General features: G+C 45.5%; 1 protein-coding gene across 2 annotated transcripts in view; it reads left to right on the forward strand.

Moving 5' to 3' along the window:
• The window catches only part of CTCFL (CCCTC-binding factor like), a 30,119-nt gene extending 13,958 nt beyond the window's left edge, over positions 1–16,161 (forward strand). For both annotated transcript variants that reach the window (XM_068523843.1, XM_068523844.1), the window contains 3 exons: positions 1,125–1,307; positions 11,086–11,209; positions 16,013–16,161. In XM_068523843.1, the coding sequence (XP_068379944.1) occupies positions 1,125–1,307; positions 11,086–11,209; positions 16,013–16,161 (456 nt within the window). The remainder of the gene's footprint in view (positions 1–1,124; positions 1,308–11,085; positions 11,210–16,012) is intronic.
• Positions 16,162–16,999: the final 838 nt, after the last annotated feature.

Here is a 16,999-nt window from a genome sequence, read left to right on the forward strand (position 1 = left end):
TATGTTCATGAGAGAAAGATTGCAAGGAAGACCATCAGTTAGGGCATTAACAGTAACGCAGAAGTGGTCGTATATTCCATCTGAATAATCATGCCATTTTAAGCAAAACAAATAAAATGTGTACTTTCGCTTGGCTCTCTCTATATTCTTGTCCTGATGTCCCAAATGATTTACTCATATAAATCTTAGTTAAAATTTTTGGCGATTTCTTTGCCAAGAACAATTATTTTCACCCAAATGCTTTTTTTTTTTTTTAAAAAGGAATTTATTAAATTTATTTATTTATTTATTTATTTATTTATTTATTTTTGGCTGCGTTGGGTCTTCATTGCTGCGCATGGGCTTTCTCTAGTTGCAGTGAGCGGGGGCTACTCTTTGTTGCAGTGCGTGGGCTTCTCATTGCGGTGGCTTCTCTTGTTGCGGAGCACGGGCTCTAGGCATGCGGGCTTCAGTAGTTGTGGCACATGGGCTCAGTAGTTGTGGCTCTCGGGCTCTAGAGCGCAGGCTCAGTAGCTGTAGCTCACGGGCTTAGTTGCTCCGCGGCATGTGGGATTCTCCCGGACCAGGGCTCGAACCCGTGTCCCCTGCGTTGGCAGGTGGATTCTTAACCACTGTGCCACTGGGGAAGTCCCCCACTATGCTTTTAAATCAATATGAAGATTTGTAACACTATCAGGAAGTAGCCGGGAAAATGTTTAGATGCTTAATGTCCTTCAGACAATAGATTTTCAAGTTTGCAGGTTCCATCCGCCCTTTGTAAACTCAGGTCATGGCAAATAATTATAGAAGTAGGGCTGCAAATACATAAGCTGTTTTGGAGGGGAATTGATTACGGTTTCACTCCCCAAGGTATGTTCTACTGCATCCCCCCTGGGACTGTGGGACCAGCTGGGATTAATTGTGAGAACTTGGTAACCTGATGGCAGGGACTGTGTAAGCTTGTTTCCCAGAGGCCGGACCGCGCTACTTCCACGGTAGTGCTGTGTCAAGAATGCGTTTGCTTTGTTTTTTCTTAAAAATGCACACATCTTTGGGGAGGAAAAAAAAAAGGTATACAATAAATAACGTCTGATGCTAAAAAATTCCTGTCAGTAGCTCAGCCATTTGTTTTCCTTTCCTTCTAGGAACGTCATATGACAGTTCACATACGTACCCACACTGGAGAGAAGCCGTTTGCCTGCCCCTCCTGCAATAGATGTTTCCGACAGAAGCAACTTCTAAACGTGCACTTCAAGAAATACCACGATACAACTTTCGTCCCGACTGTTTACAAATGCCCCAGGTGTGGCAAAGGCTTTTCCCGCTTGGTAAGCTCACTCAAGTCCCAGTAAATCCTCCTTGAAAAGATCCCTGTGTCCCCAGGCACGGTGTCACACTTGGGCAGTTTTATCCTGATTATAGAAACTTGCCAGGATTTAAGACAGCATCTGTCATGCCTTAAGAAAGTGGTTATTAGTTTTTTAGAGTCACAAAACTCTTGAAAATCTTATAAACATGTGGTTTCTCTTCCGTGAAAAAAGACACTCCTGCAGACAGAATCTTGCAAATGGCTTTAGGGAGTTCTCAGACTCCCAAACAATCTACAAAGAACCCCTGCTTTTAGGGTAACATTTTAAAAATTGTCCCTGTGGATTAGATTTAGGCTACTTCACAGAGAGAATGCAATTTTTAATATGTTTTGTAGATATTCTTAGAATAGGGCTCTCGGTACTGTGCTCAGAAATACATTTACTCTTCAATTTTATTTTTTTAGGTGTCGTATTAGTTAGCTATTGCCTAACAGATTACCTCGAGACGTAGTGGCTTAAGACAACCAACATTTGTTATCTCTCATTTTCTGTGGGTCGGGAAGTTGGGAGTGGCTCAGCTGGGTGGCTCTGCCTCTGGGTCTCTCGTGAGTTGCAGTCTGGATGTTGTCAGGCGCCGCGGTCATTTGATGGCTTGACTGGAGCCGGAGGCACTGCTTCCAGGATGGCGTGCTCAACATGGCTGTTGGCAGGAGGCTTCAGTTCCTCACTACGTGGACCTCTCCGTTGGGCTGCTCAAGTGTCCTCGTGACCAGAGCGAGAGAGAGCAAGGAGGAAGCCACAGTGTCCCCTAATCTTAGAAGTGACACGACCCTGCTTCTGTTCATTAGAAATGCATCATATAATTCAGCCCATACTCAAGGGGTGAGGGGTAAAGTCCCTTTTGAAAGAAAGAGTGCCAAAGAATTTGTGGACATTTTAAAGCCACCACAGATGATTAGCTAGATCCCTAGATGATGTGTGTACTTTATAAAAGTTTAAAATTATCTGAACTTGACTATTCTTATGGAAGAAACTATCTTTTCTTTTAGAAGAAGATGGTAGGGTAGTTGTGTTTTTTGGGTAGTGTGTGGGACAGTCCTGGAGTGTTAATGCTATTAGTTCAGAATTTCAAACAGAAGCGGTGGCAGTGCTCCAAAAATAGTGTCATTCATACTGAGTTAAAATTGTAAAGAAGCTGCCCTTTGGTGTGAGAAACAAGAAAGCAGAGAAAAGAATAAGTCAGCCTCATAGAATCCTTCAGAACATAAAGTCAGAAGTTTTGAAACTTTTCCTTCCATTTGAGAAAGCACATTGGGACTTGCATCTAGAATATAGAAAGAATTTTTACAACACTATAATAAAAAGTTAAATACCCTATTAAAAACAGGCAAAGGGGGCTTCCCTGGTGGCGCAGTGGTTGAGAATCTGCCTGCCAATGCAGGGGACACGGGTTCGAGCCCCGGTCTGGGAAGATCCCACATGCCGCGGAGCAACTAGGCCCGTGAGCCACAACTGCTGAGCCTGCGCGTCTGGAGCCTGTGCTCCGCAACAAGAGAGGCCGCGATAGTGAGAGGCCCGCGCACCGCAATGAAGAGTGGCCCCCGCTTGCCGCAACTAGAGAAAGCTCTCGCACGGAAACGAAGACCCAACACAGCCATAAATCAATCAATCAATCAATAAATAAATAAATAAGTAAGTAAGTAAGTAAGTAAGTAAATAAATAAATTTAAACCAAAAAAAAAAAAAAAAACAGGCAAAGGATCTAAGTAGACATTTCTCCAAAGAAGATATACAGATGGCCGATAGGCACATGAAAACATTCGTCGCTAAGGAAATGCAAATCAAAATCACAGTGAGATACCCCTAGGACGAGCCATTAGAATGGCTGTGATCAAAGAAGGCAGATAATAAAAGATGTGGGAAAACTGAACCTGTTATACATCGCTGGTGGGGTTTTTAAATGGTGAAGTCACCTTGTAAAACAGTCCGGCAGTTCCTCAAAAAGTTAAACATAGAGTTACCATGTGACCCGGCAATTCCACTCCTAGGCACGTATCCCAAAGAGTTGAAACATATGGCCACACAAAAACTTGTACACAAATGTTCACAGCAGCATTATTCATAATAGCCAAAAAGTGGAAACTACCCAAATGTCCATCAACTAACGAACAGATAAAACATGGCCCGCCCATACACTGGAATATTATTCAACCACGAAAAGAAGTGAAACACTGATACATGCTGTATAACATGGGTGAACCTTGAAAAAAGCCAGACACAGAAGGCTACGTATTATATGATCCATCTTGATGAAATGTCCAGAACAGGCAAATTCATAGAGACAGAAAGTAGATGAGTGGTTGCCAGGAGCTGGAAGGAAGGGAAATGCAGAGTGACTGTTTACGGTATAGGATTTCTTTTTGAAATGTTCTGAAATTGATTGTGGTGGATAGTTGCACAATTCTGTGAATGAACTAGAAACCTTGAATTACACATTTTAAGCAGGTGAATTTTATGGTATGGGAATTATATCTCAATTAAGCTGTTTAAAAAAAAAAAAAAGAAAGGGATTTCCCATTTCTGGTTCCATGTGTAAGGAACTTGGAAGTCACTACTTCATCCTAGCAAGTAAAAAGCTGAACAGAGTGAAAAATCAACAACTCTTTAGGATCCGTAAAAGAGGTGAGGCCACAGGGCAAACCGCTGCCCCCAAGCTTGGAGACACAGGTGAATGCAGGGAGTTCCCTCTTACCTGAGCAGAGACTTAGAAGCAGGAACTGCTGTGGAAGCCAGTGCCGGTGTAGGAGAACCAGAGCTGTCATTGATGAATTGCTGGAGGCTCGGTGTGGGCAACTCTGAGTGTTGAAAGGTGCAGGGGGATCCAGTCATAGGGGGATCCCCACAGTATTGTGAGCTTTACCACCAGGAGTTTAACAAGGTTCCCACAGCGAATATCTAAGAAAAAAACAAAAAATCTCCTTCTGCTTCCTGCAGGGGGAGTGGAAAAGGAACCATTCTTCTTAACAAGGCCTGTCCTGGGGGTAGACTAGTTAACCAGTGCCTAATCTGCTGGGGTTTTATCAGAGCCTAACTGACCTGGGGAAGGGAAATACCCAACTCCACCCCATTCTAGACATTCTGTCCCACCCAAGAGGGGAGAAAAAAGAAACTGAGAAACCACAGCCCAGAGGCACAGGCTCACGAAAAGGCCGAGCCTTCAACACAGGCTGGAGAATGCACCCCACACCACCACATTACTAAAGGCTTATTTACGGCAGCTTCTTTTATCCAATAAAAAGAAAAATTCCAAGGCGTGCCAAACAGCAAAAAACACAATTTGAAGAGACAGAGCAAGCATCAGGAATGGCGGGGATGATGGAGTTATCAGGCCAGGAGCTTAAAACAACTATGATTCACATGCTAAGAGCACTAACAGAAAAAGTAGGCAGCACGCAATGTAAGCAGAGCTGGAAATCCAAAGAAAGAACCAAAAGGAAGTGCTAGAGATCAACAACAATGTAACAGAAATGAAGAATGCTCTGATGAAGGAAATCAAAGAAGAACTAAATGGAGAAATATTCCACGTTCATGGACAAGAAAACTCGATATCATTAAGACGTCACCTATAGATTCAATGCAATTCCTATCAAAATCTCAGCAAGTTATTTTGTGGATATTGACAAACTGATTCTAAGGTTTACAGAGAGAGCAAAAGACCCAGAATCGCCAACACAGTATTGAAGGAGAAGAATAAAGTTGGAGGACTGATGCTACCCGACTTCAAATAAAGCTTCAGTAATCGAGAGATAGCGCAGTATTGCTGCAAGAACAGACAAACAGATCAATGGAACAGAATAGAGAGCCCAGAAATAGACATCCGTAAATACAGTCATCTGATCTCTGAGGAAGGAGCAAAGGCAAGACAATGGAAAAAAGATAATCTTTTCAACAAATGATGCTGGAACAACTGGACATCCACGTGCAAAAAAAAAAAAAAAGGAATCTAAATACAGACCTTACACCCTTCACAAAAATTAACTCAGAATGGGTCACAGGGAGAAGAGGAAGCTGGGACGAAGTGAGAGAGTAACATTGACATATGTACACTACCAAAGGTAAAATGGATGGCTAGTGGGAAGCAGCTGCATAGCACAGGGAGATCAGCTCGATGCTTTGTGACAACCTAGAGGGGTGGGATAGGGAGGGTGGGAGGGAGGGGATATGGGGCTATATGTATACATTTAGCTGATTCACTTTGTTGTACAGCAGAAACTGACACAACATTGTAAAGCAATTATACTCCAATAAAGATATGAGAAAAAAAAAAATTGGGTCACAGACCTAAATGTAAAACACAAAACTATAAAAGTCCTAGAAAATACCATATGAAAAAAATCTAGATGACCTTGGTATGGTGATGACTTTTTAGATAAAACACCAAAGACATGATCCATGAGAGAAAAAACTGATAAGCTGGGCTTCAATAAAATTAAAAACTTCTGTGAAAGACTATGTCAGAAGAATGAGAACATAAGCTACAAACTAGGAGAAAATATTTACAAAAGTCACATCTGATAAAAGATTTATCCAGAATATAAAGAACTCTTAAAACTCAACAATAAGAAAACAACCCAGTTAAAAAATGGGCCAAGGACTATGACATCTCACCAAAGAAGATATACAGATGGCAAATAAGCATATGAAAAATTGTTCCCCATCATATGTCATCAGGGAAATGCAAATTAAAACAGTGAGATACCACGACACACCTATTGGAATGGCCAAAATCCGGAATACTGACAACACCAAACGCCAGCGAAGAGGTGGAACAACGGAAATTCTTCTTCATTGTTGGTGGCAGTGTAAAATGGTGCAGCCAGTTTGGAAGACAGTTTGGAACTTTCTTACAAAACTAAACATACTCATACCACACAATTCCACAGTCGTGCTCTTTGGTATTTACCCAAAAGAGTTGAAAGCTTATGTCCACACAAAAACCTACACACAGGTGTTTATAGCAGCTTTACTCGTAATTGCCCAAACTTGGAAACAACCAAGACTTCCTTGAGTAGGTGGATGGATAAACAAACTGTACTGCATCCAGACAGTGGAATATTATTGAGCACTAAAAAGAAACAAGCCATCAAGCCATGAAAAGACATGGAGAGGGACTTCCCTGGCAGCCCAGTAGTTGGGACTTTGCCTTCCAACGCGGGGGGTGTGGGTTCGATCCCTGGTCGGGGAACTAAGATCCCACATGCCTCGCAGCCAAAAAAACAAAACATAAAAAAGAAGCAATATTGTAACAGATTCAATAAAGGCTTTAAAGATGGTCCACATCAACAGTGAGACGCCTGATTGAACACCTGTATAGACCATAACCTCCTGGACTTGGGTGGATTTTGACCCACCTCTTGGATGGCTCATTGTGAGAAAACAGCAGTACGACGGAGAAGGTGGAGAAGTTCCGTGGTCTATATACGTTCCTTTTCTTTTCTTTTCCCTCCTCTCCCTTGTCCCTTTCTGACTCCTCCTTCTTTAGTAGATTGTGAAGAAAACGTTAGCATCAGAGAACTAGAATTGGATTGAAAGGGCTTCTAAGAATGGAGAGAAAAGCTTTGGTAGAGGACCAGATAAGTCAAGGGATCTTAACCACGCGGCAAGTATGTGATTTGTCTTGGATGGCGCCAGAGTGCTTTTTCTGGAACTGCATCATTTTGACAGTGCTCATTTAACACAAATTTGTGAAGGACTTACTAGGTGCCAGGCTCTGTGCTAGCCCTAAGGACGCCGGATTCATAAGGTTGGAGTTACATCTTTGAAGATCGTTAAATCGATTAGTTCCCTAACATTGTCACTCTTTTTTTTTGTTGTTACTGTTATTTTTTTTAATTACAAACATTTTTTTAGAGAGAAAACTTCGTATTAATTCCCTTTATATAATTTAAAAAGCAGGTTTTTGAGGTAATAATTTAGCATGGCATAAATGTTTAGTCATTACAGTTGGAAAATTGTTACTTTTTTTTTTTTTTTTTTTTGGCTGAGTTGGGCCTTCGTTTCTGTGCGAGGGCTTTCTCTGTTTGCAGTGAGCGGGGGCCACTCTTCATCGCGGCGCGCGGGCCTCTCACTGTCGCGGCCTCTCCTGCTGCGGAGCGCAGGCTCCAGACGCGCGGGCTCAGTAGTTGTGGCTCACGGGCCCAGTTGCCCCGCGGCATGTGGGATCCTCCCAGACCAGGGCTCGAACCCGTGTCCCCTGCATTGGCAGGCAGACTCTCAACCGCTGCGCCACCAGGGAAGCCCCTGTTACTCTTATTTTTAAGAGAAGTTACAAAAGTTAATGGTAATCCGAAACCAACAAAACAATGGCAACAACAACAAAAAAATTTAATATCAAAGAAAAAATTCTATTTTGAAGATGTTATCTAGAAAGAGTGAATACTTTAATTAAGTGAAATAATGATTATTTATGGACTTATGGTTACTTACTGGTTTTTGTGTGCGTAGTTCTTTGAAGATCTAGCATGACCAGTGCTGAATACTTCTATTCAACTTGTGATTCCCAAGAAGAGGAATGGGTGTCACTTTCATCTCTTTCGCTGAACTTGTAAATACAAGAAGTGACATTGTTATCAGTACATTATCTTTGTCTCGGAGGACAACAGTATACTTTGAATTAACTTCCTGTGTTTGGAGTTCATAGTATACACAGTAATACAAAATGAACTGCAGCAACTGCTTGTGGGGTAAAGGATTATAAGTGTCCCAGATTAATGAAAATGGTGCAGTTCTCCTCAGATTTCCCCTTTCTGAACATGAGAGCAGCCAGTTATTTTCCTGTTGAAAATTCTCAGATGTTGTATGACAGCGAGTGGAGTGAAGCTATTTCTTCATTAAGAATAGCTATTAAACTTCTATTTCTTTTCTCTCTAAAAAAGATTTGATGGCACAGGCATAAAGAACTACTGACTAAGTACTTGGTTTTCATTCTTAGCCTCACAATACACAATGCGCAAAATATAACAATTAGATGGTAGAAACTTAAGTTAATATTTACTTTCAAAGTTATGGGGCAGGACATTTCAAGAATTGGAAGAAGTTTTATAAAAATTGTTCGTAAAGAAAACCTCAAATTTCTTTTTAGCTTCCAAAATAGTTGAAATTGCAAGATCATGTTTTTGACCACTGCGAAAAAATTTTTTTAAATCAGCAATACAAATTTGAATATTTTAAAATCACTCTTTTATAACATTATTAGGACTAAAGGAGAAATCAAGAAGAGAATTAAAATTATATTTAAAACTTACGAACAGCACATGTCCAAACTAATGGGATGCAGCCAAAAACTACAGCTGTTCGAGTCGTTTGCATTTCCATTTGAATTTTAGAATTAGCTTGTCAATATTTGTAAAGTTGTAGCTTTAAATGAGTTTATAATACAAAATGTAAAAGAGGAAATAAACATTTAAATTAATATTTTAGAAAGAGCAAAAAAAAAAAAAAAGGGCCACATCAAAAAAATCTTAAAAAATAAAAAGACGTGGACGAACTTTAAATGCACATTAAGTGAAGGAAGCCAATCGGAAAAGGCTCCGTACTGTATGATTTCAACTCTGTGGCACTCTGGAAAAGGCAGAGACTCTTATTGTCTGTGGAGACAATAAGAAGACCAGCGGTTGCTTGGGGTTGGGATTTGGGGGAAGAAAGAATAGGCAGACAACAGAGGATTTGTAGGGAAGAAAATCTACCTCCCTCTCAATTTTGCTGTGAACCTAAAACTGCTCTTTAAAAACTGTGTTTAAAAATAGACAAATAAATGAAAGTGTATCTGGATACTCAAATTCAATTTAATTTTTAAAAAGTATATGATTCATGGGCTTCCCTGGTGGCACAGTGGTTGAGAATCTGCCTGCCAATGCAGGGGACACGGGTTCGAGCCCTGGTCCGGGAAGATCCCACATGCCGCGGAGCAACTAGGCCCGTGAGCCACAACTACTGAGCCTGCGCGTCTGGAGCCTGTGCTCCGCAACAAGAGAGGCCGCGACAGTGAGAGGCCCGCGCACCGCGATGAAGAGTGGCCCCCGCTTGCCGCAACTAGAGAGGGCCCTCGCACAGAAACGAAGACCCAACACAGCCATAAACAAATAAATAAATAAATAAAATAAACCCAAAGATAAAAAAAAAAAGTAAGCTGAAATATTTAAAAAAAAAAAAAAAAAAAGTATATGATTCACAAACTTCCATTCTTTAGCCCACAGTGGTCCCAGTGTATCTCTATACCAGAATGTCACAGGGCCACCCCTCTCCTCCCCAGTAAGGACCCCTGCTCTGGATTCAGGATACTGGGCACCTCCTCTCTTGAGAAACATTTCCCTGACACAGATGTTTGTTATATTACTTTGCCCCCTGGGCCTAAATGTCCATATGTTTACCTAAAATCTTACCCCACTTATTTTTTTAAAGGCTGGATGTGTTTTTGTTTGTTTTGTTTGCTCATCCAAACTGGTGTCGGGAGTTCTTAACCATGAACTTTGTGAAGTTGTAGGGAGACTGTGTATGGAGATACACATGCCCTTTGCTGGGGAAGGAGCCTTGCCTTTTTTTTTTTTAAATTATTAGCACCTTTAATTATTATTTATTTTATTTTATTTTTTATTGGCTGCGTTGGGTCTTCGTTTCTGTGCGAGGGCTTCCTCTAGTTGCAGCAAGCGGGGGCCACTCTTCATTGCGGTGCGCGGGCCTCTCACTGTCGTGGCCTCTCTTGTTGCGGAGCACAGGCTCCAGACACGCAGGCTCAGTAGTTGTGGCTCACGGGCCTAGTTGCTCCGCGGCATGTGGGATCTTCCCAGACCAGGGGTCGAACCCGTGTCCCCTGCATTAGCAGGCAGATTCTCAACCACTGCACCACCAGGGAAGCCCCGGAGCCTTGCTTTTTATCATATTCACAAAGGAATCCTTGACTCCAAAAGGCTTGGTTTTATATACTTTGTCATCCTATAAACCAGGGATTGGCACACTTTTTTCTGTAAAGGGCCAGAGAGTAAATATTTTCAGCTTCACAGACCAGTTTCTGCCCCAACTACTCAAGTCTGCCGTTGTAGCTCAAAAGCAGTTTGCCAACCCCTATGGATAAGCATAAAATGGGAGAAATTTAAGTACCATCCCCCTCCCCTTACATGTGGATCCTTCCTCTCCCCCGACGCACCAGGACAATCCTGAGCGCCACTCTGAAGTCTCAATGGAAATTAGGGGTCACATTTTATATAATCAGCATATTTAATGACATACCGCCAGTATCTTACTTTAGCATGTGGACTTAGTGTAAGTGTTCTCACTTATTTTAAACCATCCTGAGTGTTCATAGACAAAAATATATCATTACTAAGTTTGATAGGAAAGCTCTGAGCTGCCTTTTTAATTCCAAATGTTGTACAGTCTTAATAATACGTCCATGCGTAGTGGGTCTGGAGGGAAGCTGGCAGGGCAGTAAAATGCCCATGGCATATTATTGATTTTCATAAAATCGAGGATATATTGAATTTTTCAAGCCTCACTTCAGCAGAAGCAGTCTAGGAAAATAAATTTGGTCTTCTCATTGACGACCATGACTTTAAAAATATTTTAAAATAAGCTGGGTTTCGGCTAGACCAAAACACAACAGAAAAAAAAAAAAATTATCTTTTTTGTACAAGATTACCCAAGGCGCGCGCTCCTCCCCACTTCCCGTCTCTTTAGCCGTGGGTTTTCCACGCCATTCCCAGTGATGCTGGCTTTCCCTGTGCTCTCATTTCTCTGGCAGAATAACATGCAGAGACACTTGAAAACGTGTGGCTCCGGGCACGAAAAGCCAACCACCTCGGAAAAAGGAAGACGAACAAAAAAGAGGAAGCCGACCATCCCGAAAGAGACGGCCAAGGAAGCCGGTACCTCATGTTAAATGAATCAGGTTTTATTTTGACAAGGAAGCCGGTACCTCATGTTAAATGAATCAGGTTTTATTTTGACGGCGGTTTTCTGGTTGTACGTTTCCCTGGGTGCTGAGCGTTACGGTGCAGGGGACGCATCCAGAAACCCTAAGTGTCCGACCCCAGCAGGCGCCTGGTCCCAGCAGCCATTGCTGCTGCCGCCCCAACGGGCGGGTTGGTGAAGTGGGGGGATGCGCAGGGGAAGTGAGCCTGGGGACCCCAGTGGGTCCACACCCCCCGTCACATGGGGTCCTGGCGGGACGTGAGAGCCAGGCGATGACACTGCACGCGCCCCCGCTGTCCTTGGTCGTGCTGGTGGACCGTCCCTGTGCCTGGTGGAGCTATGGGCCTGTGTCCATCTCCTGGGGCTGCCGCAGCAGATGACCACATGCTGGGTGGCTTAGAGCAATGGGAGTTGACTTGCTTGTAGTTCTGGAGGCAGAAGCCCTAAATCAAGGCCATCAGCAGGGCTACGCTCCATCTGCACGCTCCGGGCTGGGGCGGGTGGGCACCCTTCCTTGCCTCTTCCGGCCTCCCGTGGCCCAGGCGCCCCTGGGCCTGTGGCTGCATCACCCCGTCTCTGCCTCTGTCTGCCCGTGGCCGCATCCCCTGTATCTGCGTCTCACCTTTTCTGTCTCTTATACAGACACGTGTCATTGGCTTTAGGGCCTGCCTGGAAGATCCAGGATGATCTCATCTCGAGATCCTTCATTACATCCTCAAAGACCCTTCTTCCAAATAAAGTCCCAGTCCCAGTTTGGGGGTTAGGATGTGGACGTGTCTTTTGCAGGGCTGCCATTCAACCCACTCCAGGCGTCAGTCTTTTCCCTCCGGCCTCAGGGAGCAGGTGTGAGTCCCCAGGTTAACACAGGGGCTGTCCGTGCCCTGTCGGCCCTGTGAATGGCTCTGCTCCACGAGGGGGAGGCCCTAGCTCCTGTGCGGCTGTTCTGTATGTTTTCTCTTCCTTTCGTATGAGACTCTTAGAACTTAGAGTGTGATTGGAAACCAAGGCAACCTTCAGCAAAATCAAATGGAAAATGTTTGCATGACGTCCTCATCCTTTAAATTCCCTAGATTTTGATTCCAGCCCCAATCCTGGACTTGTGAATGTTCCCACGGATAGCTGGAAGCCTCTTCCTTCCTTCAAGGGTTGTCAGATAAAGTGGAGGACACGCCCAGTTAAATTTGAATTGCAGATAAACAATGAATAACTTTGTCGTATGAGTATATCCCACACGCTATCTGGGATAAACTTATGCTAAGCAATGATTCAGTGTTTATCGGAAACTCACGTTTAACAGGGTGTCCTGCAGTCCGTCCCTTTCCCCTCACCACGCCACCCGAGGTCACTGTGTTCCGCCGGCCTTTCCCTGCTCTCCGCAGCCCTCGCACTGCTGACCGGCCATCTCTTGACCTCCTGACCCACTTGCTACAGGCACAGCCTCCTGGCGTTTCTCCTGCCCCTCTAGCTGCCCTCCCCCGACCCCGCTTCTAACCATAGCTCCTCCTCCTCCTCCACAGTCGGCCTGGTGCCCATAGAGGACGGCTGCCCCCATGCCGACACCTGTGTCATGTCCACACCTGTATCCACATCCACACCTGCACCCACACCTGTGTCATGTCCACACCTGCACCCATGTCCACACCTGTGCCATGTCCACACCTGTATCCACATCCACACCTGCACCCACACCTGTGTCATGTCCACACCTGCGCCATGTCCACACCTGTATCCATACCTCCGCACTTATGCCCTTGCCCTCATCCACAGCTGTGTCCACACCTGAACTGCATCCACACCAGGCCCACGCCCTGTCCTTCAGGCAGGTCACTGGTGTCCAGAACTGCAGCCCCCGTAGCCTCTGCAGACTGGGGGTGAATATTCAGCTGCCTGGTGAGCACCTCTGCTCAGCTGCCTCAAAACTGAAGTCTTGACCCCCCTCCGCCATCCCTCCCACCCTCAGCCTTGTTCTCTCCCACATCCCCGACCCACACCGGCGTCTGGGCCCCTGAAGCCGCGGCGCACACTGGCAGCCCCTCTCGGCCACATCTGGAGGCAGCCGGTCCTGGCACCTCAGCCCCTGCTCATCCCGATTCCACCCCTGCCTCCGCCTGGCCCAGGACACCGTCTCGCAGCGCCTCTCGCGGCCGCCGGGGCACCTTTCGCACGTGCACATTGGGCCCCTCCATCCTCACCACCCAGCCCCTTCCCTGACCACCCTCTGCTCCAAGGCCCAGGACCCCAGACGCAGCCCCCCAACTCCGGCTCCCAGCCACGCTGGTCCCCCTCCCATCCAGGCCAGGCTCACCCTCTCCTTTGCCGGGGGTTCCTGGGCGACTGTGCCCCGGTTCCCCAGGCTCCTACCTGTACCTCCCTGAAAGCTCAGCTCTGAGCCCCGACCGGGTCAGCTCCCTTCACGTGCCCCCAGGACCGTGCCTCTGCTTTGCGGACCCTCACCCGGGGCTGAGTTTCACGTTTCTCTGACCCTCCGGTGAGTGCCCATTCTCAACTGCACCGTGCCCCCCTGCAAGGCGGGCCTGGCCGTCAGGTCGGTCCCCAGCTCCCCCCGACCAGGCTGGCGTCAGTGTCGGTTCACACACCACTTGTTAAATAAACCAGCGAGTCATGAGCACAGTCTCTTATGGGCAAAGTCAAGCAGGTGAAGTCGACTCAAATCCTTCAACCACGGAAAAGAGACCCCGAGGTCAGGTTCCCCGGACCCCTCGGCTGGATCCCAAGACGCCAACACGAATGTGTGACCTCCCGGCTAATTAGGCACCTACGGTCCCCCCCTTGATACACAAATGCAGTATCTTCTTTGTGCCTAAATGGTTTGGCACAATTCTTCCTGAATAAGAGTAGCCTTCACTAGCGGCCTTGAAATCGTCACCCTCGGTTGGTGACATTTCTGCCGGGGAGCAGAGTTCAAGTCTAAGGGCTTCCAGCCTGGGCACCGGCCTCCGCGGTTGCAGGGCAGCACCTCACCCTCATTAATCCTGAGCTGACGTCTCCCCAACGTGCTTTCTGGACGTTGACATTGAAAGAACAGAAAAAATTTTTTTTAGTGATGAAGATTGGGTCCCCACGTGCATCTTCTCCCCCATTTACTTACACTAGTCTTTGAAACAGGACCGTTCTGTCGACGAGCTCTGGGAAGGGCCCTGGAGACACGGCTGGCGTTGACTGTTCATGAGCCAGAAGGGCAGAAAGGGCAAAGCTCTTGCAGGTTTAAAAATCGGGGATGAAAAGACTGGATATATTAAAACGTTTTGCATATCGAAGAGGGTCAGCTGTGTATTCAAAGCAAAGTGTGAACTGAGACAAGTAACCTGACTTGTATTAGCCAAAAACAGGACTTAATTTGCACTTCAGGGGTTTTTTTTAACCTACATCCTCCAGGTAATCGTCTCACTTCTACTTTTGCTGTGTTAGTGGGTCAGCGTGTCCCCCACCAGGTCCTCGGTAGATTTCTGCAAGTTACTGTCAGACGGCACCTATTCCGCGACTCTTGTGTTTATCTTCGTACACAAGGCCTGGGTCTTATTCCTCTCCCCCCTCCCCCCCGCCCAAATGCTTCAAGGAACCATAAGCAAAACTATGCTGCAACAAGTTTGAAGTCACATGCGATAAAAGTCTTCTTCTGCACGGGGCCCTCTGTCTCTCATTCCCCATGCCTCGTCAGTGACTTTCCGCGGGTCTTCTTGAGGAGGAATTTGGAAAATGGGTAAGGGGTTGGATGTGGATGTGAGCCTCTGTTTTTAGACTCCCAACGTTGGGCTGACTGTTTAGAAGCTGCTGGAAGGAGGGCAGGGATGGTCACGGATCTGAGTGTGGCTCACAGTGTGTACCTAGCAGGACGCTTGACCCGGAGGTGACTCGGGGTATGTTGATTAGCTGATGGGACAGGTGTCCCGAGAGCAGCTGGCCTTTTTCATTTCATCAGTGTCATTCCGTGGGCACCAGGACAAGACTTGTGTAAGCGGTCCGGCCACTAATTCACAGGATCTGCATTCACCTTAGGCCGTGGTTCTCAGCAGGGGGTGATTTTGCCCCCCCAGGGCACAGGTGCCTGTGTCTGGTGGCATTTCTGGTTGCCACAGCTGGGGGAGGGTGCTTCTGGCACCCCGCGGGTCAAGGCCAGGGAGGCGGCTAGCCACCTAACGGTGCTCAGGACAGGTCCCCACAGCAGGGAACCCTCCGGCCCTAAATGTCTGCAGAGCTGAGGTTGAGAAGCCCTGCCTTAAAGAGTTGAGATCAGGATATTTGTACTGTCCTATAAATGGAAGTATTGTTTTCTAAAATGCTGTGCTAAAAATTCAGCGATCGTTTCCAAAATACAGTTGCACCGTTTATCAATTCTGATTTCTTGGCTGCTTTATTTTTTTTTTTTTAAACATCTTTATTGAAGTATAATTGCTTCACAATGGTGTGTTAGTTTCTGCTTTATAACAAAGTGAATCAGCTACAGATATACACACGTTCCCATATCTCCTCCCTCCCGCATCTCCCTCCCCATCCCACCCCCCCCAGGCGGTCACAAAGCACCGTGCTGATCTCGCTGTGCTATGCGGCTGCTTCCCACTAGCTATCTGTTTTACATTTGGTGGTGTATATATGTCCATGACACTCTCTCATCCTGTCACATCTCACCCCTCCCCCTCCCCATAGCCTCAAGTCCATTCTTTAGTAGGTCTGTGTCTTTATTCCCATCTTTTGGCTGCTTTATTTTAAATTTGCCAACCCTGTGCCTTTTCCCCAAGAAGCCGCTGCCGAGGAGGCCTCCCTGGTGAGCGGAGAGCAGTACCCGGGAGGGCTGGTTCCCATCGACTTCGGAGAAGCCACGGCTGGAGGCGAGGACCTGGATGAAGACATGACCTGTGAGATGATCCTGGCCATGATGGAGAAGTGATGGGGAGTCAGGGTTCAGTGTTACAACATGTCGTTCTTATTGCACGTTCCGAGGGTTTAGCACCGTCTTTGAAACAGTTAAATTCATGACAACGGATGGTCACAGTTTTTCCAGAGCTTGTGGTAGCGCCTAGAATTGTTTGCCTATTTTCAGTTGGGTATTTCAGAAACACTGCAGGTATTTGATAAAGGGCCCAAATCCTGAATTGGAGGATGAAACCTCAAACCTATTAATTCATTCACTTGATACTGGCAGGGTGGCCCACAATGAATGAGCAGTGATTTTTGGATAATAGTCATTTCCATGATAACGTAGACTACTTAGTGCTTCAGCAAACAGGCAAAGCTGGGAAACTACAGGTTGAATTGTACACACCCATGATATTTCTGATACTATGAGTTTTAAACATAAAAGACTAATTTTATACAAATGAATTATCCATAAAACTTAAAGCTACCATAATACTTTTAATTAGTTCTAAATTCAATGCAAAGGACCCTAATGGTATTTTAAAAAACTGAGTAGAAAAAGAGAAACCTCAGATTAGACTGGAAAGTGATGAGCAATTTTTTTTACTGGGGCAGATCAGCAGGGCTCGCTTTGAGATTTTGTATTCTTTCTTAATTTTCTTTGGCAGGTATGAAGTCCCCCCATTACATTCCGTTATAGCTTATTAGTATATCAGTTTGTCACCCTTTTGTTTTGCTAAAACGCCTTTGTTTATATTTTTAAAATAATTGGCCGAGTGAGAAGAAACAGAAAAATCTGATAATGAAAAGGTGTACTTGCAGAGAATTTGTACTTTTTTAGAGCACCTATAATGAGTATTTCTCTTTTG

This window comes from Eschrichtius robustus, chromosome 16 (assembly GCF_028021215.1).
Source record: "Eschrichtius robustus isolate mEscRob2 chromosome 16, mEscRob2.pri, whole genome shotgun sequence".
Classification (NCBI taxonomy): Eukaryota; Metazoa; Chordata; class Mammalia; order Artiodactyla; family Eschrichtiidae; genus Eschrichtius; species Eschrichtius robustus.